Below are 27,621 nucleotides of genomic sequence, written 5' to 3'. Positions count from 1 at the left end.
TTGGCGCTGTCCTGGCTCAGTCTGACCTTCTCGCACATGTTGGCCTCAACTGCAAGGCCGCGGGAGGGGCCCGCGAGAACCATGGCCTGCTCCTTTGGGACACGGGGGTGCTCCTCCCCCAGGGAGGCTGTAGCAGCGCTGGCAGGGGGATTTGTGTTAGTGAAGGGTCGTGACGTGTTTTACCAGTCAGGAACCTGACCAGGTGGTCATCGGGCGAGTCACCAGAGCAGCCCGAGGACCGTATCCCCACGTTCATGAAAACTGCCAAGGGTTAGGAGGGAGGGAGGTGGGGGAAACAACTACGGTGGCATTCAGGGTCCCTCCATGGACAAGACGGGCTCTCCTGTCCTGGGCAGCGATGCGGGGCCAGAGAAAGTGTGGCTGCCCTTAAAACCATCCCTGAAAGATAAAACAATCACACTAATATGTCATCCTTTCAAGGGAGAGAGTGGAAATGGGGTTGCCAGAGGTGCAGGGGGAGGGGGCTTGTGAGAAACTTGTAAAGGGGAATGATGAACGTGCTAACTGTCCTGATCTGACCATCACACGTTGTACACAGGTACGGACATTCAGCTCTGTACCCCACAGATATGGACAGTCACTGATGTTTCAGAAAACAAAAACCCGTCCCTTCAGAGCCATCCTCCTCTGGCATGGGTGGGTGCAGTGGGGCTGCGTACGCATGATCCGCTCATCTCTAGGGCAGGGACAGCTCTGAGAACCAGCCCTGGGGAAGGAGCCACCTGGCAGCGCGAGGGGTGGTGGCCATGGTGGGCAGGGGAGGCACGGCGCCTGGGAGCCCTGATGTGACCACCTTGCGGACGGCGTCTGGGAAGCTCAGTCACCGCATGTGAGGGAAGAACGTCACCTGGGTTTTGTTTTTATTTTTCATTTTTCAGGGGCAGGCTCAAAGCAATCCCCTTACATGAGGCACTCTGAGGGTGAGGGCCACGTTGTAGGTTCTGTAAACCTCCTTCCACAAACGTCCGTAGGGTCTGCAATTTTACCACAGAGATTTGCCTCAGCTTGAGACTTGGCATATGGGAGGGAAGTGGTTTTGTCTTGATTTTCTTAAAAATAGGATTTCTGTAGATTTGGGAGCCTCCTGTCTGCTGGAGCAATGAACAGTGGGGACAACGGGCAGACAAGAGTGTTCACTGCTCACATCTTTGTAGAACCCCTGGCTCGCCAGGTTGGTTCTCGGATGATTTACTCCGAGCACCCTGAAGGTGGCTGGGGGGATTCCACTGCGGTCTGGACCCCAAAGGTTGTGCAGATCTAGAAAGGGCCTGATGACGCTGGGATGAGTCCTCAGTGGTAGAAGGACCGGGCAGCTGCTCCTTTAAGGTGGCCACTGATCCCTCAGCCACGAGACCCCCTGCGTGCCCAGTGCCAGGCTGTGTCCTGGAAGCCCAGTAGCACCATCAGCAACAGGGACAGAACCCCGACCTCCGTGGGGTTTATGTTTCAGTGGAACCCTGTACTGGCCTCACATTTTTAAATTATTCCCTTAGCAGTTAGGAATGTTGTGCCTACAGGGCCAGCCTGTGCCTCACTTGGGAGAGTGCGGTGCTGATAACACCAAGTCAAGGGTTAGGATCCCCTGATCCCCTTACTGGTCATCTTTAAAAAAAAAAAAAAAAAAAAAAAAAAAAGATGGTTGTACCTACAAGTTAGCCGACAGGTAGAAAATTAAACAAAACAACCGTGAGAGTGTTCACTTCATTACAGGAGCAACACGTGTTCTTTGTGGACTCGCTTTGCTTTGGTGTTTATATTATTCAGCCAACCATACACACACGCCCTGAGAGCCATAGGATCACTTAAAGAGTCCAGAGAGAAATAAGAACTTTAAACTGAAACGATAAACTTCACATGTGTCTTCTCAAAACTTCTAGAAAACAGTGGGAGGCGATGGGGAAGATAGACCTTTTGGGGTAGAAGCGAGGACTTGTGTGGAAGCTTCGACCCTCTCACATGCTCGGGGCACAGAGGTGCAGTCACCGCCTGGGTGGGGCCAGTGGCTCAGGAGCCCAAGCCTCGGCGTCCCTTGGTGCAGGTGCAGAACCACATTGGTGGAGACTGAGGAATCCCATGCCAGTTGCTCATGGCCTGTGTGGTCACCTGCACCTGCCATCCTTTGGGACGCTGGGCCCGTGGCCATTAATGTCCCACCCTCATTGCTCTTCTGGGATAGAGAGCTGCACCAGCCTAATAAGACAGTCCACTTTAATGTCACTCATACCTACGGCTGTTGGCACAGAACTGTAACTTTGGATCACGTCTGGAAATCCTGGGAGAGAGGACGTGCACTGGCTCAGAAGACTTTTGTGATCAACACCAGTGACCACAGGTTGCAAGCTTAGATGAAGCGTTCTTCAGCCAAACTATTTGTTTGCTCAGAAAACATTCCCTCAGTGTTGACTGTGGGGCCACGGTGGACGTGCGCAGAGTGTCCCTCAGGGAAGTGAAGGACAGACCTGCGTATTCCTGTGTTGACACAAGGACAGAAGATGCTCAGGGAGCAAGGGCTGTGGGGCTGTGAGGCAGCATGGCGGTGGGACTGCAGGAGGTTCCAGGGAGAGTCCTTTCTGTGCAGTCCCCACTGCCATGGCAAACAGAGAGCATTCCACCAGAAAAGATCAGTAGAAAACTGCAGCACGCTCACAGATGCTTGGGTTTGGGGATATAGCTGAGGACTGAGTGTGGGTTCTCAAGGCCTCACACCCCGAGGGAACCTCGCTGGCCGTGCAGCCTCATTGCCCTTCACTGCTGCGTGGACCCGTCACCCCCACCTCCATGCAGTCTGCACAGGAACTGCTGGACACACACGTGTGCTCAACGTGGGAAGCTGCCTGGCTCATGGTGGTCTGAGTCCAGAGGAAGAGAGGGCCAGGCCACGTGACGGGGTGGGTCTTCCTCCCACCCCCCAGCCAGCTTTCAGAGGGGGCAGACAGGATCTTGTTAAAGGTTGGGGTCTCGGGTCAGACACGTGGCCGTGTAAAGGTGAGAACTCCGCAGTGAAGGAGACATATCCATGTAAACAGCGTCCTTCCACCAACCCCTCTGTGGCTCCTGGCCCCATGGGTGGCACATGGAACTGGGGCTGCAATAGGACCTGCTTCTGCCTTGGCACCCAGAGCGCTCTCTGCTCTTCAGCCAGAATATGCTGCCGCACAAAGACATGGGAGAGTCTGACCCAGTGCAGGGAAGAACACCATTGAGAAATTCCAGTGACTTGGACTGTGACATTCCCAGCTGGATCTTGAGGCAGTCAGGGTTTGGGACAGCAATGTAAGCTTCTGGCTGCTCTATCTTGGGAGGGAGTGGGCACAAATGTTTCACAAACATCCCTGTTAATCATGTATTGAGGACCATCCAGAGGTGATGGGCTGAGTATGACGCAGAGCCACTGGCGGTGAGGTCACCGAGAGGAGATGCCTGCGCTGGCACCTAGTTCTATTTCTCTGATAAGTGATCTTTCTGCAAACCACATTTCCTAGGTAGATAACGTAAACTTTGCTTTTAGAAATTTAAGTCCCAGGTATTCTTCAGTCAAAGCAACAACGGTGACTCGAATTAATTGCCCATTAGTTACAAACAAAGCCTGGGAAAGCCCCCTCCAGGGCCACGGTGGTGCTGCCACAAGAGAACTGCCTGGCTGAGGCGTCCTGCCCAGCTCCCTCCCACCAGGGCCAGGCACATGGAGAGGCTCACGTGTTCCTCCTGAGGCTGCTACAACCCCGTTTCTACAGAAGATAATGACAATGGTGAGAAGACGATGACGACAGCAACACTAATGCTCACGAAGAGGCTCCTTTTGTGGAGGCCTCTGTCACTGCCTGACGCACCGACGAGGGTTTTACAGGGTTACTGCATTTAATCCTTCCAATAACCCTTCCGATGCCCCCAGCCTTGCAGGTGAGGGAAGAAGGCAGGTGGCGTGAAGGAACTGGCCCCAGGCCAGCAGAGCTGGAATGGGACTCCCCTCCAAAGCTCGTGGGGCCCCTGCCAGACTGGACTGCCAGCCCGTGGGCTACAAGAGCCATCCCACTGCTGCGCAGCCCTCAGCTGACCAGCAGAGCCTCAGCGAGGACAGACTTCCAGATGCCAGCCCAGAGCCACAGAGCCTGAATCCCCAAGGAGGGCACTGGGCATCTCAGACTGGACCGGCTCTCTGGGGGCTTCTGTGCCTGGCCTGAGGGCCAGTGTTTGGCACCATGACTCCAAGGCATGGTTGGCTTCCACTCTGTACACCATGCTCGTCCAAACAATGCCACACCTGCCATCTCTGGGTCTGCAGTGAGGGGAACGAGCTTGTGCGTGGAGATTTCCCACTACCAGCACGACACGCATCTAAGCTGCTCATACTCATTAGAAGTGCTGGAACTGCATGCTCCCGGGGACGGCTGTTCTGACCGTTCTGAGCATCCCTCCTGCAGGTGGAGGTACAGGTAAGATCGCTCGCTGAGGATCTGGAGAATGTGCAGACCTGAGGCTCGGCGGGAGAGGTGGTTGGACACTCCCCTGTAGCAGGGCCACCCCTGAACAGAGGTGGTGAAGGGACTGTTAGAGGGGGTGGGGGTGCTCCTGGGGCTGAGGTGCAGCTCCCGTCTAGAGCAGGGGAACTGAGCCGGGGGGCAAGCCAAAGTCTTCAAAGAGCCAACAGAACCCATGCAGGGCGGCTGTGGGGCGGGGGTGCGGCAGCTGCAGAGAAGCCTCTGACTCAGGGAAGCAAATGCCACTCTGACCAGAAGCAAAGCAGCCTGGATGTCTGCAGGGCATCGACAGAGACCGCTGAGAGAGGAACTTCACAGTATGTAAAGAGAACCCAAGCAAATTCCGGGGCTTGGCACTACTTGGGCCTAGAGGCTAATCGTATACTTGCTGAATTAAGAAATCCTTACAATTCAGCCAGCTTGAAGGGAGCACAGCTCAGGGATAAATAGAACTGGCCCTCTGGATTCTCACAGAAGCTGTCAAGTAGGAGAAGGAGAAAATTCTGGTGTAATGATATGATTTTAGAAGAAACCCATCAAGGGCCGGTCTGTGGCTCACTTGGGAGAATGTGGTGCTGATAATACCAAGGCCACAGGTTTGGATCCCATGTAGGGATGGCCGGTTAGCTCATGTGGGAGAGCGTGGTGCTGACAACACCAAGTCAAGGGTTAAGATCCCCTTACCAGTCATCTTTTAAAAAAAAAAAAAAAAGAAAAAAAAGTAACCCATCAATGTTATGAAAATGTGAAGCTAGATATTCAGGTTTAATGGTATTTTTGAATGTGCTGTTCTGTGTACCTTAGGCCTTCAGTCTATAAATAAATCATTTTTCCTCCAATGCAGTATGTCAATTCTTAACTTTGACATACCTGCAGCAGATGCAGCCACCAACAGTGCTGGCTCCTGACAGTAGCAGGAGGCTATAAGCACTATTTTCAGGTAAGTTTAAACATTCACGTTTATAGATTTTCTCATGAATATTAAGAAGTGCTTGTGAACATAAGCAGCCCTGACATTTGAACACCTGTAGCTTGAAGTCTCTTTCTCAGTGTTATCCTGAAACCACAGATGGCAGAGGCCACGAGGCGAGAGCTCCTGCCTCAAAGATGGGTTCCTGAGGGTCACTACTCTCTTCTTTCTACCTCTATGGGGTTTGAAATTTTAATAAAAACTAAAAGCAAAATCCAAGCCCCAAGCCCATGGAGTGGGGATATAAAAACATGAAGTCAGGCCAGAGCTCCTGAGCATGTGGGTTCTGTCATACAGAGGTGGTAGCAGTTTTTACATTTGAATATAGAATTCTATGGGGCATTCCATAATAATGAGGCTGTTTTTGACTGTGACGAACAAAAATTTGGCTTCAGAATTAAATACCTAAAATAGGCTCATTTCTCTGTGAAATGAAATGTAACCCCCTCAATTCCTAGAGCAGAAAGCAAGAAAGTAAGATGAAGATAGGAGAAAATTTCCTTAACATTTATGCTCCCAAATGCTTCCGTAGCAACGTTTACTCTTAAAAGCAAACACGTGCACATACACAGACACACACAGGCACGCACACAGAGAGACACACACAGGCACACACACAGACACACAAAGACACCCATACAGAGACACACACACACACACACACACACACGGGCACGCACACACATATACAGACACACAGGCACACATGCAGGCATGCACACTGCACTGCCCCATTGCAATGTCTCTGGAGGAGGCCTGATCTGTCACTGTCCTTCTGGCCATGGGTGTCACTCTAGACCAGCACAGCAAGCACAGAAGGCAAAGGCCACTTTATGGGGCTTTCTAGGGCTCAGTCAGAGAGCACTGCTCTACAGGCAGGACAAGGCTATCTTTTCAGCCTGCTATAATTTTCTAAAACGAGAGATTAACATTAAGACAATGCTTAACTACCTTAAAGTGGGGCAGGGGTGCATTTCTTGCACACAGCCACACACCTCAAACAATCCAGAAGGACCCAGGGCTGCGGAGGCTGCAAATAGTGTCTTTATTGCAGAGCACGGGGAAATGGTTTCTGTGCTTCTCATGCTAGCCCTGAAAGGAACAATTTAACAACCTGTGGCTGTGTCTACAGTAATGAACTTACAGTTGTGAAATCTCAAGACCAGGCACTGGGATTACATTTTTAAATAATTCAGATTGATTCCTAGTAAGGTCAAATACATAAAAGACACCGAAAAATAAACTTAAATAGGCTGATTTCACCATGATCAAAATACCAGGAAGCTAAATTAATTGGGGAGGATGATTAAACCGCTCCAGGGTGCTGGCCTCCAGCCGTGCTGTGTGGCCAGCACAAGGGTGGTCCGCGGCCAGTGGGCTGCCTGGGCCTCAGAGAGCACGGAGAGGCGCAGACCAGCTGCGTGTCAGCGGCTGCAGGCAGGAGGGAGCTGGCCAGTCTCTACTTTCTTTGAACGTAAATTCTACAAACTTCAACCATTTGATAACATTCACACAAAGCTTTTAAAACTATTTAAGTGAAAACGATTACTTAAAACCCAACCTGGAAAATGTAAAAGTGGGACAGGCTACTTAGAGCTTGGAAGAGCGGTGGTGAGCGGTGAGAACAGACTTGCCCTGACGCGCTGCAGGGGGATGTGACTCTCTCCTTCCCAAGCCCACCGGAACCTCGGCTCGCCCGTGTGTGGGCCGCGGGACCCGCTGCCCGGCTGGGGAGCTCTGCGGGGGTTTTCTCGGGGTACTGTGAGGTCTCAGCCGGACCTTTCTCTAGGTTCTCCTCCTCTTTTCCTTCCTGTTTCCTTCCTATCTGCTTTTCTCTCTCCCTCTCTTGGTCTCAGACCATAACGTGTAACAAGCATATATTTTTTTAAAAACCTTTTTTTCATTGGTCCTATCCTTAACTGAAAAGCAGATGGCTGGATGATTTCTTAGTTTTCTATTAAATGGTGGAAATACTAACTTAATTGGCTGGCTATAATTTAATAGGCCAGGGACGCAGGAAAGAAAGCTGAGAAGACCACCCACCCTTTGAGATCACCGGGGAGCTCTGTAGCTGGTCACAAAGCACAATGGTGAAGGGAGTGGGCTGAGCAGCCCCTGGCCGGAGGGGAAGTCAGTGCGGGACTAAACAATCCAGACCCTTCTGGGTTGGCCAATAGTAATCTAACATTTTAGCACTCAGCTGGCAGCTCTACTGGGCAGGAGAGACCACGAAATATTCCTGGACCTATGAGTCCTCACTTCCAGGATAGAAGCCATACATGTAACCACATCTCTTGAGTTTAAAACCCAGAGTTTACTTCTGCATTATTGTTCTTGCTTCTTTAATGAGAAAGAGAAGACTGATTTTGACGGCATTTTAAAATTGGGACACAGCAAGGCTGTCGGTTACAATTACTTGTGACACTACCAGGAGCTGAAGAGCAGCAGCTGCTGACAGTGAGGTGATTCCAACCAGTCAGGAAAAAGACGTAACTAGACCAACAGAGGTGGGAGCTGCAGGAGCATCTGGCTTGCTGGGGCCAGCGCCAGGAAGGCCACAGCTCACAAGGGCACCAAGAGGTTTGACGGCACTTTCGAAAACACAATGGACTGGGACTGAAGGCCACAGATCCTAGACCCTACAGACTCTAGGAAGTAGGTGACAACCTGGGGACAACCCTGCAGTTGAGGTTTGGGTCAGGTGAGGATTGAGAGAACACCAGGGAAACTGTAAGATGTGATAGTCTTCTTTGTACCCTCTTTTCGACTTTTCTGTAAGCTTGAAATTTCATCAAAAAGTTACAAATTTTTTAAAAAATGCTATAATGAATGACTTCTAGTTCAATTTACAGAAGATTAATTGCCATGTAAACGGTCCAACTTCTATAAACAACTAGAAAACCAGAAGAAATATATGAAGCAACTGTTCTCAGACATTGGACATTGGGTACTGTGGGCCTGGGATCCCTGAGAGAAAGGAAATAAACAACTGCTCAGCTTACAACCTGTGAGTGGCTTCTGGGCAGTACCAGGCTACAGTGCAGAGAAAGGGAAGCCAGGCAGAGCCCAGAGCTTCCTCTGAGCAGAGGAGACAGAGACCAGAGCTCCGGAGAGGCTGGGGTGACTGGAACGTGCAGGGCAGAGGAGCAGAAAGGTGAGCACTTCCGAGGTCTGCAGGGGAGGCCCCTTGAGTCTTTGAATACTCTTTTGCTCACAGGTGGGGTGGAAACCCATGAGGCTGGGAAAAGAACAATTGGAAGGCAGTAGGCCAGATTCCCAGAGCTCACAAAAAGGACTGGGAAGAGTTTACAGTCCCAAAAGACTTAAGCTTCTACCTTAAGAACCAGAAAAAGAAGAGCAAATTAAAACCAAAGTAAGCAGAGAAAAAGAAGTTAATAAAGATAAAAGCAGCTATCAATAACACAGAAAATGGACAAAGAGCAGAGGAAGACCAGTAAAACCAAGAGAGCTGGTTCTCTGAAGTTTCCTTTAGCCAGAATGGTCATGAATGAGAGAAGTCATAAATTACCAGTGTCAGGAATGGAAAAGGAGACATCACCACAGATCATACAGATAGCAAGAGGACCGTGAAAAATGGTGACAGTCCTCCCCTGCCCGATGCCCTACTGTGGGCAAGGAAACACAGGAAAGTGTGGCTTGACCAAAACCACACACGAATGAAGCTCAGGGTATATTCCAAAACTCTAGATTCAAAACCTTGTTGAAAGTTCACCTCACTTGCTTATCTTCTAAACCATGTTGTAGACCTGGATGTGCCTGGAGTTTCCTGCTGGAATAGTTGTAGCTGAAAATCAGAACCATGGGAGTGCCTGTGAAGACGTCCCAGCACACGTACCTTGTAGGCCACACTGTTGAGCACCTTCATGGCCAGGTCAGAAACATCTGGGTAGGGGTCGGCAGCCAGATGCAATAAGACTCTCCAAATTTGAGTGTAAACGCTATTAAAAGAAACTCCTGGAAAAGAGAAACGGGAGGTGATTTAGTAGCAAATAACTGCCACTGCATGCTTGATGGTGTCTGAAGTAGCTCCATTTTCTGAAAAACTAGCCACGGAATCAGGAAGTGATGCTTTAAAGAGCTGGGGTTACAGGAAGCTCCTTTTTGTTATTCTGGTACTGGGCCCAGAGATTCAGAAATCCCAGCTGGTAAATGGGCTTATCACACTGAATTCATCTTCTGAGGCTGAATCTTTCTAAAAGGGAACTGGGTTAGGGCTGACCCCATGGCGCACTCGGGAGAGTGCGGCGCTGGGAGCACAGCAGCGCTCCCGCCACGGGTTCGGATCCTATATAGGGATGGCCGGTGCGCTCACTGGCTGAGCGTGGTGTGGCCGGTCACAAAAAAAGACAAAAAAAAAAAAAAAAAAGGGAACTGGGTTAGAAAAGAGCAGGACTTCACTTGAAATGCCCTGCCTGACTGAGAGTGTGGCATCCAATCCCAGGTAACATCTGATCTAAGTTCGACAGCAACTGGCGTATGTGGGACGAATGCCTCTGTCTGTCCCCCACTCCATGTCCCATGTGTGCTCCGTGAGCTGTGGCTACTGAGATTTTCTTGCCCACCCCACATGCTGGCACTGTTCTAAGTTCCTAGGAAATCACACAAAAGGTGTATGTGGTGTGACTTTTACCCCAAGTGTCTGCCAACTTGTCCAACAAACACCAAGTGTTCACTTGATGCTGGGTCTTGTGCTGCATGCCCAGACACAAAGACAGACGAGATGGGGCCCAGTGGGGAATCGGGTGTGTCAATACACAAGTAAATCATGAACATGAGGGTAAGAAAAGGAGCATCTGCTGGGGGACCTCATCAGTTATGGCTGCTCAATGCTACTTAATTACTCAACAATCCTAAAGGCAGGCAGTGCCCCTGGCGCTACAGAGTAGGACGGCAGGGCCCAGAGAGCTCTTCTGCGGAGGCCAAAGGACGAGGGAGGTGAAAGCATTCCCATCTGACCCTCAAGCCACACCATTTCCATGCACCTGCTGCCCTGGGGAGATGCAGTAAGGGGTGCGAGTGGGGCTGGGGGTGAGGGCCAGGTAGGCCTGAGGGAAGAGGCGCAGGAGGTGGGCTTCGAGGGGAAGCAGGACTGTTCTGAGGCAAAGAAGGGGTGGAGGGACGGTTGGCAGCATAACTAAGAACTAAGACATGGAGGTGATGGGCACGCATGGGGCCTTCAGAGAAGCACAACTGGGACCCATACCAGCAGATCAGAGACGGAGAGAGGCGGCAAGTGCCCAGGAGCCCACAGGGAGGGATAGGCGACAGGACTGAGCAGCTCCTGGCGTGAGCCAGCACCGGCTCCCACAGCGCTGGAGTTGCTGGGAGGAGGGGCCATGTCTGAGAGGCAGATGGCAGAAAAGGGTAACCCTGTCGAGGACATGAGGGGCTGAGAGGGAGGGCAGAGCAGGTGCCACGCGGGCCTCGCTCGTCCTTGCAGGCCTGGAGCACCTGCTGTGGGCCGGGCCCTGCACTCAGGGGTCTGGAGTCGGATGGGGACACAGCCACACAGAACTCCATCTTCTGTATCTTGGGGGAAGTTGGACAATTGGTTTGCTGAAAAGCAAGTGCTTGTTCAATAGCAAAGAGAGACTAAAAGAGAATTTCAAATAAGCCACGGTTCTACGTCACCTGATTGGCCGGCTCCTGGTGTTTACAAAGGAGTTCAAACATTAGAAGTGCTGTTAGAACACTTCTAATGTTATCCGTTAGAGGATAAAGAGTTTCCTGAGCAACACGTCTGTTCAAGTGGAGTGAGTTTTTTATGACACATTCAAGGAGAAAGAAAAGAGACCAATGGCGGTTTAGAGTACAAGGCACGTGTGTGCACGAGTTCTACGTGGATGTCTGTGATGATCTGTCAGCTCACCTTACTGCATCCCCTAACCTGCAGCTGCACCCACCCGCACTAGGCTGCGCCAGAATGGCGCTGCCTGCCGTGCCCCATCTGAGAGGGACACGGAGCCCTGCTCTCTAGGCTCTGTGAGCAGCCTCCCCGCCAGGCGGCCACTGAGAGGAAACCTTGCGTGATGACTCTGCGGAAGCCCTCCAGTCACGTCTAAGACAGGCTGGCCTTGCTGCAGTGTCCAGAAACACAGCTGCAGTACTGGTGCGAGTTGCCAAGAGGCCAGACATTAAGGAGAGGCATGTCCGAGGCTGAGGCAGCTCACCGTGCACATTGACTGTCCTACAATCACAGGAGACATGCCCCAGACACTCAGTCACTCATGCAGCCCTGTGCACATGTGTCTCCCACGCGCAGCCCCGTGCTGTCATACAGGCAGGCAGGTGTGGCAGGCGATGCGGGCTTGGCGCCAACCTGGACTGTAACTGGAGATGTCACGTGACCAAAGCTAGTGTGAAGGTGGACCCCAGGGCAGTGGGGACAACCCGAAAATCCCACACCATTGATCTCTTATTGGCCTGCAATGCTTTAATTTAGAAACAGAGTGAAAACCCTTCAGCTCTCACATTCCACGGCTCTGAGACCACTGTCTAGATTTACAACCAAAGCCTAAGGAAACTGTGCAGTGAAGTCAGTTCAAGAGCATCTGTGGGAAAACGCCCTGAATCTACTTTTCTACCCCAGCAGACCGCCCGTTACCAGGAACGCAGGCACCCTCTGTGGCAAAGATCGCCAGGCTCTCGGCAGGTGACAGCTGCGTTTTCATTTCTTTTAAAGGAGGAAGGTGCTCAGAGTCCACTCTTGTGACAGGCCCCTCGTTCATGATGTATAAGAAGAAAATACGGGATGTACTTTTATACACACAGCCTCGTTCAAGAAGGAAAGAAGGAGCAGCCCCAGAATTGAGCTGTGTGACCTGCTTCAGCATGGAGGGACAGGAAGTTCTCTCAAAGAGGCCACGAGTCCCCGCAGTGCCCGGTCGCAGCCATGCCCCTCACAGGCTTCCTACCGCGAGTGGCACACTGGAGCCGCTTCCCCAGAAGCGTGGTTGCCACATGACCCCGAGCTATGAAGGGACAGTGTTGCGGCTGCTGAGTTCCACCTGGATTCAGATGACGGACCCGCGTGGTGACACAGGGAAGAGGTGACGAAAAGAAATAGCAGCAGCTGGGGGCGGGTGCAGGAGCAAGCACGTCAGAACGAGGCTTCTTATCAGCGCATGTCATCAGTGTAGCCGTCGCTGTGTGGCTGTTGAATGGGACCCTTGACTGAACAGCTGCCTGTAGTATAGATGTGAGGAAGGGCACCTCCATAAAGTGGGGGTAACAGATACGGACACCTAGGGGCAGCAGTCTAGGATCAGGGCTCAACAGACCACCTCCACGAAAGCGCCTGGCACCGTGCTGGGCATGGAGGAAGGGCACACGTATCAGCTATTATTCTGTCTGTTTTTTAAAATCTTGTTTTTATTACTGTTGTTGACTTTCTTCCGGATTTTGATTTTGATATAACACTGGCCCTGACTCAATAGCGAATGAAACAGATCCAGTTTTTGCCAGTCTTGTTGACTACAGTGGGCACGGAACTACCCACTGGTGAACAATACAGAACTGCAACGGTGGACTTGCTATCTTTATTTCTACTTTCCTCGGTTTGACATGAGGGCTATTTTCGCAGGCTTCCTCTGTGGGAGCTGTCCTGCTTTGAAACCCACTGTCTCCAAGATGGCATGAAGCCCCCACACAGGTGGTCCCGCCACTCAGCTTCTGCAACAGCACGTGCTGCACCCCAAAGTGCTGAGGACCTACTTTCCTGTCTAGAGGATAAGTAATAAAAGATCACAGCGAATAGTATGGGATTTATTTTCCAGAGCAATGGCCAAAGCTTTCTGAATAGCATCACCAGGGAGATTTACTCAGAGCTCTGCGCCGACTGAGTCCCAGAAGTCCTGTGGTGCCAGGAACAGCTTGGGCTGCAGAAGCCCGAGGAGATGCCAGCCATCATGCTGGGTCTCCAGGGGCCTGCAGAGCAGAGCTCATGTCCTCTGAGCCTCTAATCTGGGGATGTGGGTGGCCAGGAGCTCTGCAAGTGACTTCCGTATCCTCAGACCGGCCTCAGGAGAGCCTCGCTGGCCGTCACTCTGCCCGCCCTCCCTACCTGGGCTGGCTGGAGCTGTGGCCCCTCCAGTGGCCCACACGAAGGAGGGAGCCCCTCTTGGGCTGGGCAGCCAGCGCATCTGCATGATCTTCTCAGCAATGATCCTCAGCGTCCTGACAAGACACATTTAATGGTGGCCTTTAGTCAAGGGCTCTTGCTCTAAAAACATAATCAATCTTGTGGCATCAGAAAACAAGTCTGCTCACTTTCTCACCACCCTTTTCCGACAAGAAGAAATCAAGCTAACGGGTTGTAAACTTCTTCCAGAACTTGCATGGCTCCTTTGGCAACAATCCTGCTCTGCTGCCCTCCTTGTTGATTGAGTGCTGGGCTTTCCTTCCGCACAGAAACCAATACCTCCTCTACCCTGCGATCCAGACCCTGCGGCCTCCAGAAATCCAGGACCTAGCTCCCTGTGCGGGGTCTTTGGAGCTGCTGCAGGGCTTGCAAGGCCTCTTCTGCCAGTACGTGACATCTTGGAAGAAAGAGAAGGGAGGGAGGCTGCTAGCGGCCTGTGTGGTAATGACGACGGAGCCGCGACACGACAGCCAGAGCCTGGCAGGGACCGGGGGATCTATGCAGTGCCCGTGTTTCCGGACTCGGGTCTCTCTGGTCCTCTTTTCTCTGAGGGGAGTTGCTCTAACCCCCAGATTCTGAGTGAAGCAGAGGGCCAGGACTTGAGCCCAGCTCTCCAACTGCATCCCAGGTTCCGGCTTTGAGAGAGTGTGGGTGACCAGCAGGGCTCCTCCCACAGAGGAGGTGACAGCAGTGCTCCCGGCAACACTGCAGGGCTGGGAGCCCTGAGGGCGGCCGGGAGGCTCGGCTCCCGTTGCTGGTATTGCTCTTCCATGCCTCCCCTTCCCCAGTACAGCTCCATCTTGGATTCGTTACTATGGTAACATATTTTCAAAATGGTATAAAATGTGGCTGTATTTAGCCGAGTTGTGAAAACCAGTCCCCCCAGGCCAGACCCTTGATCTATGTCCTTGCCAGAGCTTCTGGGGCAAGGCTATATGGTAGGCAGGTGCACCCGCTTATATCGGTCCCACCTCGGCCAAGACGCAGGTGACAGGAGGAAAGAGGGACGTGCACAGCAGGATGGTCCTCATGGGGACAGAGGGGTTGTGAGGTGGTGAAGGAGCCACTGACACGGTGGCTGAGGCTGTGATCTGGGGGAGGAGGGGCATCGTGCCGGTGCCTGTGTGTTGGACACGGGCCAGCAGCCCCCCCCAGCTGGCCGTCCATCCTGAGCTGCTCCTGCCCACTTGTGGGCATCAGGAACATGGGGAGGCTTGAGAGGGAGGAGGGGTGGGGGGCGCTGAGGGCCCGGACAGACGGGCTGGCCCCCGTACTCGTCGGTGAGAAGCGACAGCTTTAGGGGGACTTGGTGGTGAAGGCGGCAATGTCATGCTGGATGCATCTGGGTCGAGCATGCAGCAGGTAGATCACCTGACAGGTCAGTGGTACCTCCCTGTGAGACCACCTTGCTCTGAGCAGTGAGGACGGTGGAGTCCAGGCCACAGAGGGCCGGCGGTAGCCGGGGGTGCTGGGGCAGGTGCAGTGGGGCGCTGCTGCCGAGGTCTGGTGGGCTGGCCATGCAGACTGGAGTGTTGGGCTGCAGTTTGGACACCACAGGAAATGCAGTTTTAATGAAGGTGTCACCTGGGGAGTAATCTGTGCAAAGCTGGTGTTCAGAAAGACCTGTGGGTCGGCAAAGAGCAAGACCCCAGGTGAAGTCCAGGCACGGCGGTGCAACGGGGTGTGCGTGGGGTGAGGGTGGGGGTCTGGAAACAGGAAGGCCTGATTTGGGAGATCCACGTGGATGTCAGGCCAGATGACTGAGTGAGAAACAAGCGGGATGGAGACACCAAAAACGATTCCAGGATGCGAGGCACGATGGAGACCCGGGTACAGTCTAGTTTAGCAAATGTTATCACGCCCCCACTATGGCCCTGGCAAGTGGGGTCTAGTGATCGAAAGAAGCCACGGCCCCCGCCCCACCCAAGGAGCTTCATTCCAAAGCGGGAGGCAGTAGACACGTGGTCAGGACACGTACGACTGGTGGGATCAGTGAGTGCTTTGGGGAAAACAGCAGGGAGGGACCGGGGACAAGGCTATTGGAGGGAGCTGACTTTGTGGGAGAAGACAGGAATAAGGAGATGTCCTAGGTTGCCATGGTTCTGGAAGTGTTTTCCACAACAGCTGGTGAAAGGGGCTAAAGAGACTGCTGCTCTTTGGTTGAAATGAAGGAAGGCATTGGTTTTAAACAGTGAGTGCTGCCAGTAATGGGGTTCCGAGCGAGTTAAGAATTTCAACATGTGTGCAGATGCGGTGGCCTCCAGGCGAGTGTGTGGCCTCCTGCTGAACATGAGCGAGGTGACTTTGGCGTACGGCTACTTTGTCTTCTTAACTTCCCTCCGAAACTCCAGCTCATTTTAAAACTTTTTCCCTTCAAGTTTTCTAAGACTAGATGAATATATAAGTAAAATTCAGTCTTCTCTAGCAAAAAAAATTTATAGAAATCTGACTGTGTAAGAAAGAAAGGACCAGCGATGTGGATCCCAACTCTCTGGACAAAGACAGACAGGAAAGAACAAACAGGCAGAGGAGGAAAAACTCGCGGAGAGAAAAATACGTGTTCCTTCCCCTGGTGGCAGCTGTGTGCTTCCAGTCTGGCGTGGCCCTCACACAACCACCATGACCAGTACTGCAGGTAACAATCACGTTTGCTTGCCAGAGACAGGAGCTAAGTTCCAGACAGGAGTCGGGCAGGAATGCTGGCTCGCCGAGGCTACCTGCTCTGGCCCCTCTGGCTTGTGGACAGCACGCAGGGCCGCAGGCTGCACTGTGCACAACAAACACTGGCCTTGCCAAGACAAACCACCTGGAAACACCATGGCCTTGAGCCTTCACCAGCAAAGAGGAGACTCCCACATGGCATCTAAGACACCCAGTGAGAAAGGGAAATGCAGCAGCAAGTGGGACCTTGTGGTGAGAGTACTCAGTGTCCCAGGGTGACACTGGCTCTGATACTTTTCGGCCTGCGCTCCAACCTACAGATGACAGGCACAGTAACACCACACGCTCACAGCCCGGGTTCAACATCTCCCTCTGACTCCTCTCTTGATGGCCTGACTGGTGTGAACAGAGGGTAACAGAAGTGAGTTAACAGCCTGTGTAGCTCATGGGGTGATGCTGGATGCGTGCACCACCAGGTGTGTGGCCCACGGTCATGCGATGAGTGCCAGGTGGTGATGCTGTCTTGATTTTCTTTGAAAGAGGAAGGACACTGTCTTCTTCCAATGACTGAGGAAGGCAAGAGTGGACACGGGGAGCCTGGCTAGGAGGAAGCTGCCTCATGCTAGGTCAGGGTGCAGCAGCAACAGTGGCGGGGGGTGGGGGGAGAGGTGGGCGGGACAGGGCAGGAGTTGGGGAGAGAAACGTGGTCCCCTCGCTGCAGTGGCAAAAGGAATGCAGGAGGCCCTGTGGGGTGGACAGGGCCAGCCTCAACGTATGCGACATCCCAGCGTGCCTGCTCCATGCCCCTGCAGTCAGGGTTTTTCTATGTGAGCTAAGGATGGCTTTTATACTTTTTGAGTGGTTGGAAAAAAATCAAGAGAAAAATATTTTGTAATGTGAAAATTATGCGAAATTCAAACTTCAGTCCATGAATAAGGTTTTACTGGAACACAGCCATATTCATTCATTCATATGTGGCCTCTGGCTACGTGTGCCCTATGAAGGCAGTGATAAAAATATTCACTATCTTCTGCTTTACAGAAAGTGTGCTGACCCCTGCTGTGACATAAGAGTTGGAAGGAAGCAGCCACCTTGACTTTGGTGACAGTGAACTGGAGTGGGGGATGGGCAAACACGTAGAGGTGGCGCTAACCTGGCAGAGATGATAGAGAACTACTCACAGGAGCTGTGGCTGGGGCTAGGGAAATGTGTAATTGAAACAGAATCCTACAAATTTCTACTTTCTAGTATTTTCTCTATTTAAAATACCTATTTTCACTGTAGATATGTGATGGAGTTTGGATGTATTGTTCCCGCCAAAATTCATATGGAAATTTGATCTCCAATGTGGCAGTGTTGGAAATTGATTGAGTCATGGGGGCGGATCCCTCATGAATGGATTAATGCTCTCCCTGGGGGAGGAGGGATTGAGTGAGTTCTCCCTCTATTAGTTCCCGCGAGAGCTCATTGCTTAAAAAGACCCTGGCACCTTCTCTCTCTCTCATTTCCTCTCTCTTGCTTCCCCTTGCCATGTGATCTGCCTGTACCCACCAGCTGCCTGCCACTTTCTGCCATGAGTAGAAGCAGCCTGAGGCCTGTGCCAGATGCAGTTGTCCCAGAATCGTAAGCCAAATAAACCTCTCTTCTTTATAAATTACCCAGTTTCAGGTATTCTGTTATAGCAACACAAAACGGACTAAAACAATATGTAAGTAGAATCTAAATTCCTATAGATTTACATTTTAAGACTCTCATAGGCTAGCATGGAAACCTAATCACTATATATAAAATTTATTTAAAAAAGAGTATTCCACTTCAAAACGAACAACTTACAAGTGACATTTAGAATATATTTTGTTGATGAGTTAGCAGTACCTGTATTTATACTGAATGCCGACTCTGAATGACAACAACCACACACATAAACCTGCAATGTTATTTCTCAGCATCAATGAACAAGTTGGTATTTCTGTGCTAAGTCCTTAGTTGTGTGTAAGTGTATGTGGTGAACAGCAATCCCTCTTTCAGGTTCTCATTACCCTGAAGGGTGTGGTGACCAGCTCTGAATCCTACGTTCCATCCAGATGGTCCTCAAGGGAGAAGCTGGGAGACCCTTATAGCACAACCGGGCAGACTTGCCTCATAGGAATGTCCTTAGTGGACACCCGGGGTCTTTCTCTAGGGCTAGCAGAGAACTAGACTCTTGGTGCTCACACGGGCACGCTGCTCATCGTGGCTTCCCCCTTCACTCATGCCACCGTCAAGTCAGAAATACCTGATGCTGTCCCATGGCACAAAGAGAAGCTTTAAATTCTAAGGTAGAGGGATCAAAATGAAAATAAGAAAATAACTTAAATCAAAACTTGAGGGGTATAGACAAATGGTACTGAGAAGAAAATTTAGATTTAAACATTTAGGGGCTGGCTGGTCAGAGTTGCCGCAGAGAAACCCCAACAGCCCCATGTCTAGTAGAGCCATGGGAGTGGGACTGCCATGGAGACCCCAGACTTGTGGAGCTTCCAGTGTGCAATGCCAGCTTGAGAGAGCTAAAGCATCACCTGAGATCAAGAAAGCCACAGAAGAGGAGCTGCCTAAGGACTTGGGGACCTAATCTCTGCACCAATGTGTAGAGGACATCAAACATGGAGTCAAAATACACGATTCACTAGCTGTAAGATATAATGCCGGCCCTGCTGGGTTTCAGACTTGTCTGGGACCTGTTACTCCGTTCTATTGGCCTATTTCTCCCTTTTGGAATGGAAATACCTACCCTATGTTTGTCTCACCATTGTATTTTGGAAGTAGATAACTTGTATTGATTTCATAGGCAGGACTTTGAACTTTGGACTCTTGAGTTGAAACAAGATAAGACCTTGGGGATGAAATGAATGTATTTGTATGTGAAAAGGACATGAGTTTTGGGGGGCCAGGGGTGGAATGCCTTGGGTTGAATGTCCCTCCACCAAATTTAATCTCCACTGTGCAAGTGTTAAGAGGATGGGAAATCCTATCATGGTAATTGAAAGGTGAAGCTTTAAAGAGATGGTGAGATTGTAGGACTGTGCAGTAGTGAATTGATTAATAATGGTGGTCAGAGGTGTGGTTCTGAGGGCTTTAAAAGGACAGTGAATGAGGAGGTTGGCCTCTGGCGCTCTCAGCTCCACCATTTTCTGCCATGTGAGATCTGTAAAGCTACCCCAAAGAAGACCCTCATCAGATGTGTTCCCTGGACTTTGGACTTCCCAGCCACTGAACTATAAGCAATAAATTTAGTTTTCTTGTAAATTACCCAGTTCCAGATATTTTGTTATAAGTAACAGAAATGGACTAATACATTATCAAAGCTAACTTAAGAAGAAATAGACAATGTAAATAATCATATTCATTAAAGAAATGGAATAAGAAATTAAAATCCACCTACACAAAATTCCACTAAGCCCAGACAGTTTTAGAGGCAAATTCTACTCAGACACCAAAGAACACATGATCTTTGTCTTATACAAATTATTCCAGAGGATGGAAAATAAGGGTATACTTCCTAACCAATTTTATCAGGATAGTATAAACTTACTATGCAAAGCAGAGGAGGGCAGTACAAGATAGATTAGTTATAGACCAAATTCACTCACAAATACAGATGAAAAACATTATAAATAGAATATTGAAAAACTTAATGCAACAATGTTAAAGGAAGTAACGAAGTTGGGTTTACCCCAGAAATGCAAGGATGGTTTAATAGGAAATTCTAATCATGTAATTCACCATATTAATAGAGCCATATTAATAGACACAGGATTATATCAAGAGTGTAGAAAAAACATTCAATAAAATTCATTTCATTTATGAAAAATTTTTTTAACTATCTAAATAGAATGAGAATTTTCACTTATAAAATAGTCTTAACCAACCAGAATAGACAGAAACTTCTATAAACAAAGGGGATCCACCAAAAAATCTACAGCAAACATATTTAAGGGTGAAAAGTTAGAGATGTTTCCTGTATGCTCAGGAATGAAACAAAGATGTCCACTTGCATTCTTTTTTTGCCAGCAACAGTTTTTTTAAAAAAGATACAACTTAAAATTACCCAAACCATAACATACCTTGAACAAAATGATTGTGACCTTTACATAGAAAGTTAAAAACTGTCTTAAAAGACATTAATGAAGATTTAAATAAATGGAAAGACATACTTGGTTGAGGGATAAGGAGACAATACTGCAGATGAGACAGGAGGTACTCAGTATCCCTGAGTCTGGGTCTCATGCCACTCCTCTGAGTCCCAAACCACACCCCAGAATCTCAGGCCCCTCCCCTGGCCCTGAGCTAGCAGAGAGCTACTCTTGTGTGCTACACCTATTTTCAAGCACAACAGGGGAAGGCAGAGGCAGACTTGACCAATTTCAGTGGTCCAGCATGGCAATAAGGAGTTTGTCCTTGAATGACCTTTCACTGGAAGTGCTAGAGAGTAAGCACTGAGTATATTTTAAGTATACTTGGTGTATATTCTGGAATTAGACTACTGAGCAGGTACTAAAAGAAACAGAGCATGTGCAAGGGTAAAAGCTACATAACTGGGAACTACCCCTCTAGTTAAACATTCATAGATATATTTTAAGTATACTTGGTGTATATGCTGGAATTAGACTACTGAGCAGGTACTAAAAGAAACAGAGCATGTGCAAGGGTTAAGAGCTACATAACTGGGAACTACCCTTCTAGTTAAACATTCATAGATAGCATGAACATGTGTAGAGAGCCAACTACAAAAGGCAGAGCCCAGGATGAAAGCAGGGCTGCTGCTCACTCTCGAGCCCGTCTACACTTGCCTGTGAGGTGTGTATTCCTTACTCTCTGCATTAAACTAGCTCTTGCTTTCTACTTTGACTCTGCTCTTGAATTCTTTCCTGCAGCAGAGTCAAGCACCTGGTAGGGGACAGGGGTGAGGTCAGGTATCTGGCCTCCCCAGAGCCTCTCTGGTAACACAAAGATGTCAATTCTACACAGTATGTCTATCAATTCACTGAAATTCCAAACAACAACTCAACAAGCTTGTTGTAGAAACACAGAAGTTGATTATAAAATGTATAGAGCAGAGAAAACCATTAAGAATAACCAAGGCAATGCTAAAGAAGAAACGAATTGAGGACTCGTCTTCCACAGCTATACCACTGCAAACGTGTGATCTAGTCAGTTGCAGACAAGGTCACTAGAATAGAACGGAGGACCCTGCCCAGACCCTAGAGGGAGCTCGACCTACAGCACAGGTGGCGCTGAAAAGCACTGCACAAAGGATGGAGTACTGGATGAGGGTTACGGGGACGACTGGTGACGCACGGGGGGATCAGAAACATTGGCCCTTACCTTATCACAGAGACAAAACTCAGTTCAAAATGTATTTAAGATGTAAACATAAAAAAGAAAGATGTTAAATGTTTGAAGAAAATATAGGAGAATACCTTTAAGACACTGAGAAAAGGAAAAATTTGAAACACCAAAGACACAAGTTATAAAGAAAAAGACAAATTAAAACATAAAACTTGTTTGGTGCGAAAGACATCATAAATAGTCACAGATTGGAAGATGTGTCTTCAATGGATGTACTTGACTGTGAGTCAGGATCCAGAATTGTGATGCACTTCTACAAATTAACAAGGGAGAGACAAATAACCCAATGGCAAAACTTAACAGGGGGTTTACAGAAGTGGAAATGTGAAAGGCCAGTGCTTCTGAGCTTAACTTGTCTGTAACCAAGGGAAAAGCAAATTAACACAAGAGATACCCCTGGCTCTGCCAGACAGGCGGAGGGCCCACAAAGGCCAGGTGGGGGGCAGGATCCCTGCCTCACTGGACAGATGCCGGCTGCGGCCCATGGAGAGCCCTCTGCACATGAACTGGAAGGCGAGGATGCACGTGCCCTTCCTATGGCACTTTCGCCACTAGGAACACTCCCACTTTGTTTATTGAGCACCTACTGTGTACCAGGCACTGAATGTGAGCGGGGTGGGGGCGTACAGCAGCTGTCAAGGCAGAGTCTCTGCATCATGGCTCTTACATTCCAGGGGACACCAAGTAAACAAGCAAAGATATAACAAGTGTGGTGGTCAAAAGCTCTCAGGAGAAAAGTGAAGCAGGAAAAGGAGACAGAGATCAGAGGACAGGGGAAGACCAGCTCAAGATCAGGGTGGGGCTGTGAAGGCTTCCTTTACGATGACATGTGATCAGAATTCCGAATGGAATATCTGGAAGAGGAGCTTTGCAGGGGGTGCCAGCTGGAGGTGGGCATGGGGTAGGCCGGGGGCCCAGGAGCCTGCAGAGCTGGGGTGCAGGGGCAAGGGAGGGAGTGTTGGACGTGGGGCTCCACAGTGGCAGGGGGCAAATCCTGAGTTTGTATACGAAAAAGGAGGAACAAAGAAGAAATTAGAACTAGTTTTGCTGCCCATCAGTGGGAGAAAGGATAATTAAATTGAGGCAGATTGTAAAAGTGAACGAAGAAAACTTAGCCGACAACCACCAAGGACAAATACAAACACCAAAGCAGAGTGAATGGCACAGGCTTTGCAAGGTCACATATCATGTGATGGCGTTAGCATGAAGTTAAAAACCTCCACAAGGCGCTGTGTGTCACCAAGGATTCACAGACAGAAAGGAAAACTGTAATGACCAGGAGGGAGTGGGGCTGGAGAAGGGCTCCGGGGGCTGAAGCGCCACTCGTGATTCCTCAGGTTGGGAACATGGCAAATGCACAGAGGTTTCTTATATAGTCTCTCTTAATTTCTGTCTAAAATGTTTCTTAATGTTAAAAAAAATTTTAAATAAAGTGTGTGAACCACTCTGGGTGGTCAGAACAAGAAGAGGAGGATTGCCTATTAAGTCCTAACCCGGTTACTGGCAATTTGAAAATGAACATAGTTACACAATGAGAAAATAGAGTCAGGGCCGGCCCGTGGCTCACTCGGGAGAGTGCGGTGCTGAGAACACCAAGGCCCCGGGTTCGGATCCCATATACGGATGGCCAGTTCGCTCACTGGCTGAGCGTGGTGCTGACAACACCAAGTCAAGGGTTAAGATCCCCTTACCGGTCATCTTTTAAAAAAAAAAAAAAGAAAGAAAAGAAAATAGAGTCAATTCCTATTTCCCCTGTCTTCTACAGCAATCCTGGCAGCAGGACCCAGGAATGCACCACTCACGGCAGAACAAGAGAAATGCCTGAACCTCAGCTCCAACTCCAGCCTCCGGCTGGGGAGCGACACGCCACTGAGGGAGCAGAGCTGGCGTAGTGGAGCCGCACCCCACAAGCCCCGGCCACACCGCTGGAGGCCCGCAGCAGCCCACCCCGCCCAGCTGGGACAACCAGCGTGTCTCCTGGGCACCATCAGCCCAGTTGAGAAGCACTGGCCGACTCTCCCGGAAGGACCAGGGAGGGTCTGCAGCCTTCCTGCACGACACAGCTCACTAGCCCACACGTCCCCGGACGGCCCAGGAAATACTGTGTCAGAATAAAAGTGATTAAATTTTCCTGCTTCAGACAGCAAAAGTTCCTCTTGCTTCCTCATACTCCAGTTAATTCTTATTCTCTCCTTTTCAGCTGAGAGTGTCGGCACCTGCTGACCTGCCACAGAGGGCAGTTCGTGCTGTCCTGGGGGCAGAGGATCTCGAAAGACACGTGTGGCAGCAGAGCCATAGTGAGGGCCACCGCAACTCACCTATGAGAGAGTTGAGGGAGGAGTAGGAGCTGACGCGGCGCATCTTGTCGATGGTCTCGAAGGACAGGATGTACTCCTCATTCTCGGGACTGCCCAGGGTGCTGCTGGCACTGCTGCTGGTGCTGAGGTTCCCGGGGGAGAATGCCACCGAGCTGCCGGCTGCAGACACATGGGGCAGGAGGTCGGTGTGCGGCTCCATGGACCCTCCTTTGGTCTTACAATGAATGATGTGACTGAAATGTGTATTTCCTTCTAAAGAGGAAAGCCCACCACGCCCATACATGCACATACATGCAGTCACACACACCGATCTCCTCTGGAGTCAGGCTCCCTGTCTGGAGATGATGGGTCACTGGGAGACCAGGGAGCAGTGGTCTCAGAGCGGCTGCTGTCTCTAGCCGCACCCACGTCTCTTGCTGATGGTCTGGGAGGTGCCCACTGGCTATTCTGGTTGTAGAACTACAACTTTTTGGCTATACTCATGTCTGGAAAGAAAACTCCAGACTCAAGGGCAAGTGGCTAATGACCACGTGAGCAGATGGGACTTCAGGACATGCATTTATGACAGAGAAGGGGGTAGGGCACAGTGGTACTTGTTGAGATAAGAAGTTTTAGGAGATAAAAACCCAAACCCTTGCAACCCAAGTACCCAGTTCCCAGTGTCTCACATTCTTCTGTCAAGCTCAGGTTCTGCAAAGATTTGTTCAGGCTCCTTGCTGTGGTGACAGCTCGGATGTTTCCGTAGGAACTCACAGAGCGAAGTCTGGGGGTGCACGGGCTGTCTCGTACTGGGGTCAAGCTACCTCCCTCTAGGAAAGCAGAAGAGAGAGTTAATGACGGGCTTCAAGATGGAAGGACAGTGCATTCCCTGATCGACTGCGGCTATGACAATGGATGACAGTCGCTGCTACCTGGACATGTATGAATGTAACAGTGGCTCACAAAGAATCTGACATGAGTGTTGAATTCCGCAGGACAGGGCCAAACAGAGCAACGACTGAGTGTAACTCCGTGAATGTCAAATTATAGATGGCAGCAGGAAACAGGATGGTAACGATGGCCTCACTGAGTGCACACGGGTGCTTGGCAATGCGGGACCTGGCCACTGCCCTGGAAGGGACTGCAGAGCGATGCCTGTAGCACTTGGGGACACCGGCAGGACCCCACCTACTGGCTGTTTTCACTCAGTGAGTTCATTCATCTCCCTTCCCTGAGTGACTAAAATAAAATATGCTTCCTACTGACCACGAGCCCTCTTCACTGCAGAGTGGGCTGTGTGCTAGGGGTGGGGGCAGTCCCAGATGATGAAATACAAACATGAAAGATAATTGTATTCTCCAGCAAAAAGGACAAATGTGAGAAAAGGAGCTTCCTGCCATGACTCACCGAGACATGAGCCAACCACAACGTGACTGAGTGACTCACTGCAGGAAGACGGCTAACATTCTCTTCTGCAAGCCCCCACTGCAGTTTTGCCATCCTTCAAGATTTCCATGAATTTGATTTCCAAAAAGGGTAAAAAGGAAGGAAAAGAGTAAGAGGGGCAGTATGGCCCCTTTCCGTTCTGCTAAATGCCCAAGAAGACGGGAATAACAGGGACCACGCAAGGTGGGTATCTGAGAAGACTGAGCGTAGACCTGGCAAAACTGAGTGACCACGGACTGTTCTGCTGAGGGCCTGAGCTCCCGCTAGGACCGTGAGCTGGGTGACATGTGCACACGTCCGCAGAAGACGCTGCCATACCTGTGGTGGCTGGAGACGGCAAGGGGTAGTTCTTCTCCTCTTCCATGAACTGCAAGGCCACAGTGCAGAAGTTGCTCTCATACTGAATGACGAGGTGACTCAGGGCCACCACCAGCTCCTGCCGGGAGCGAGAAGGACAACACTCACTGACTGTGGAGTGGCGGCAGTGAGCTGTGCACATTCACACCAACCAGGTGAGTGACTGGGAGGAAAAAGGAAGGTTAAAGCGAAACTCTGGAATCGGTCTAGAAACAGGGGCTGTCCCTTTTCAGCCAGCGTGAGCAGGAGCCTCGAAACAGGCACAGCGTCGTCAGGACACAGGGTTGCTGGCTAGGGAAGGACCTCCAAGGCGTGCCCAGGACACCTGCCCGAAGGCGCAGCTGGGGCACTGCATAAGGACGTGAGAATAAATCACACACCTCCGGAGGAGAAAGCTGAGACACTGCACAGTCTCTCGGTTATGATTTATACCGTGACCCAGAGCTGCAAACGCCTCTCGATTAGAGCTGAGAGTTCGGCAGCTCTTATTAACCCTGAGCACGCAGAGGGCAGAACACACCGGACAAACTGAAGCTCACTCCTTCTTTCAGATGCAAACTTTCATAGACATGCGAGGGACTTCAAAAAGCTCACGGAAGAGTCACATTATCTTTTAATCCTATTTCTCCACAAACTTTTTGAAGTGTCCTCATATTAGTTTCCAGTCCCTAAGAGGGAACAAGAAAAGTTCTATAATTAAAACATGATCTTTAGGCCCAAATACCTCAGGTCCAAGGAAATGGATACAGTTTTCCTCTCTTTTGGGACAGTTTGGTGCTGTAATACGAGCACTTGGAGACCCTTAAGTCACAAGGAAACATAATTGGAATGTAGGTGGATAAAATCTAAAGTAATTCTTTTTTCCCACCACTGTCCAGATAGTCTCAACAACTTTATCTGCCTGTTTTTAAATTAGCAGATAGCCCAGGTCTGCAAGAGAGCCCCTTGCTTGCTACATGAACCCTCCCTGCCCCCCGTAGGCCAGGTAAACATCTGCTAAGGTGCTGAGGCTCTGCAGTGGCCAAAGGAGCCAGGCTCTGCACAGGCGTCCACCGGAGTCCTCTGATCCCACCTGGGGTATCTACTCTCCTTCAACCCTCTCTCCCACCCCAACCTCATGCACTCCTCGGCCCCCTCCTGTCCCAATGTGGATCCCACCCCCCACATTCCAGGCTGGCCTTTCCACCATCTGGCTCTGTATCTCCGCCCGAGTGCTCACCACACCTCAAACTCATCCCACCGTGTCATCTGCTGGGCTGTCCCTTTCTATTCAGCCCCTGCCAGCAACCTCTCTCTTGGTTTGTGCCCACAAGCCACAAATCTTTATTGCTCAGTTAGAGCCTTGGCACAACCCTCCACCCATCCTTTCCCACCCCTGGGTGCTGAGACTAACTGCACCAAGGGCCACTGCCAACACCCGGGTCTGGTACTTCTCCCTAACGGCCTAAACCAGTGTCCCAGGCCCTCTGGGCAAGCCCCAGCACCCGGCCTACTTCACCTGCATTGAAACGGACGGGTTACCAAAGCAAACTCCATCAGGACTCTTCCAGGCAAGATTTCCCCCTTTCACTCTGATGTAAAGTGAAAAAAGCTAGTGCCAGGCCCTGAAACAGATTAACTACCACCTACGTCTGGGCCTTGTGATAAAGGGAAGCCCATCTAGGGTGAGTCCTTTATTCAAGAGCATGGCTCACACACAAAGGCGTTTCCTGCTCGAGATGGCAGGTCTCACGGCCACCTGGCACAGGCAAAGGGCTCTCCCTCACATGTGACGGTCCTTCCCAAGTCGAGCTTTCCTCTGACAACAGAATATAAATGCACTGACACTCTTTGGGCTGTTCA

At 50.3% G+C, this 27,621-nt stretch overlaps 1 protein-coding gene across 1 annotated transcript in view; it reads right to left on the bottom strand.

Annotated features, from left to right (window-relative positions):
* Window positions 1–27,621, bottom strand: part of RPTOR (regulatory associated protein of MTOR complex 1) — a 417,690-nt gene that overhangs the window by 43,117 nt on the left and 346,952 nt on the right. Inside the window, exons 18-21 of the mRNA XM_063080629.1 lie at window positions 25,741–25,858; window positions 24,666–24,806; window positions 23,998–24,156; window positions 9,326–9,444 (exon numbers count right to left, since the gene is read on the bottom strand). Of these exons, the coding sequence (XP_062936699.1) occupies window positions 9,326–9,444; window positions 23,998–24,156; window positions 24,666–24,806; window positions 25,741–25,858 (537 nt within the window). The remainder of the gene's footprint in view (window positions 1–9,325; window positions 9,445–23,997; window positions 24,157–24,665; window positions 24,807–25,740; window positions 25,859–27,621) is intronic.

Source organism: Cynocephalus volans, chromosome 16, assembly GCF_027409185.1.
Source record: "Cynocephalus volans isolate mCynVol1 chromosome 16, mCynVol1.pri, whole genome shotgun sequence".
Classification (NCBI taxonomy): domain Eukaryota; kingdom Metazoa; phylum Chordata; class Mammalia; order Dermoptera; family Cynocephalidae; genus Cynocephalus; species Cynocephalus volans.
The sequence above is the reverse complement of the archived record's forward strand: the minus strand, read 5'-3'. Positions and strand labels throughout refer to the sequence as shown.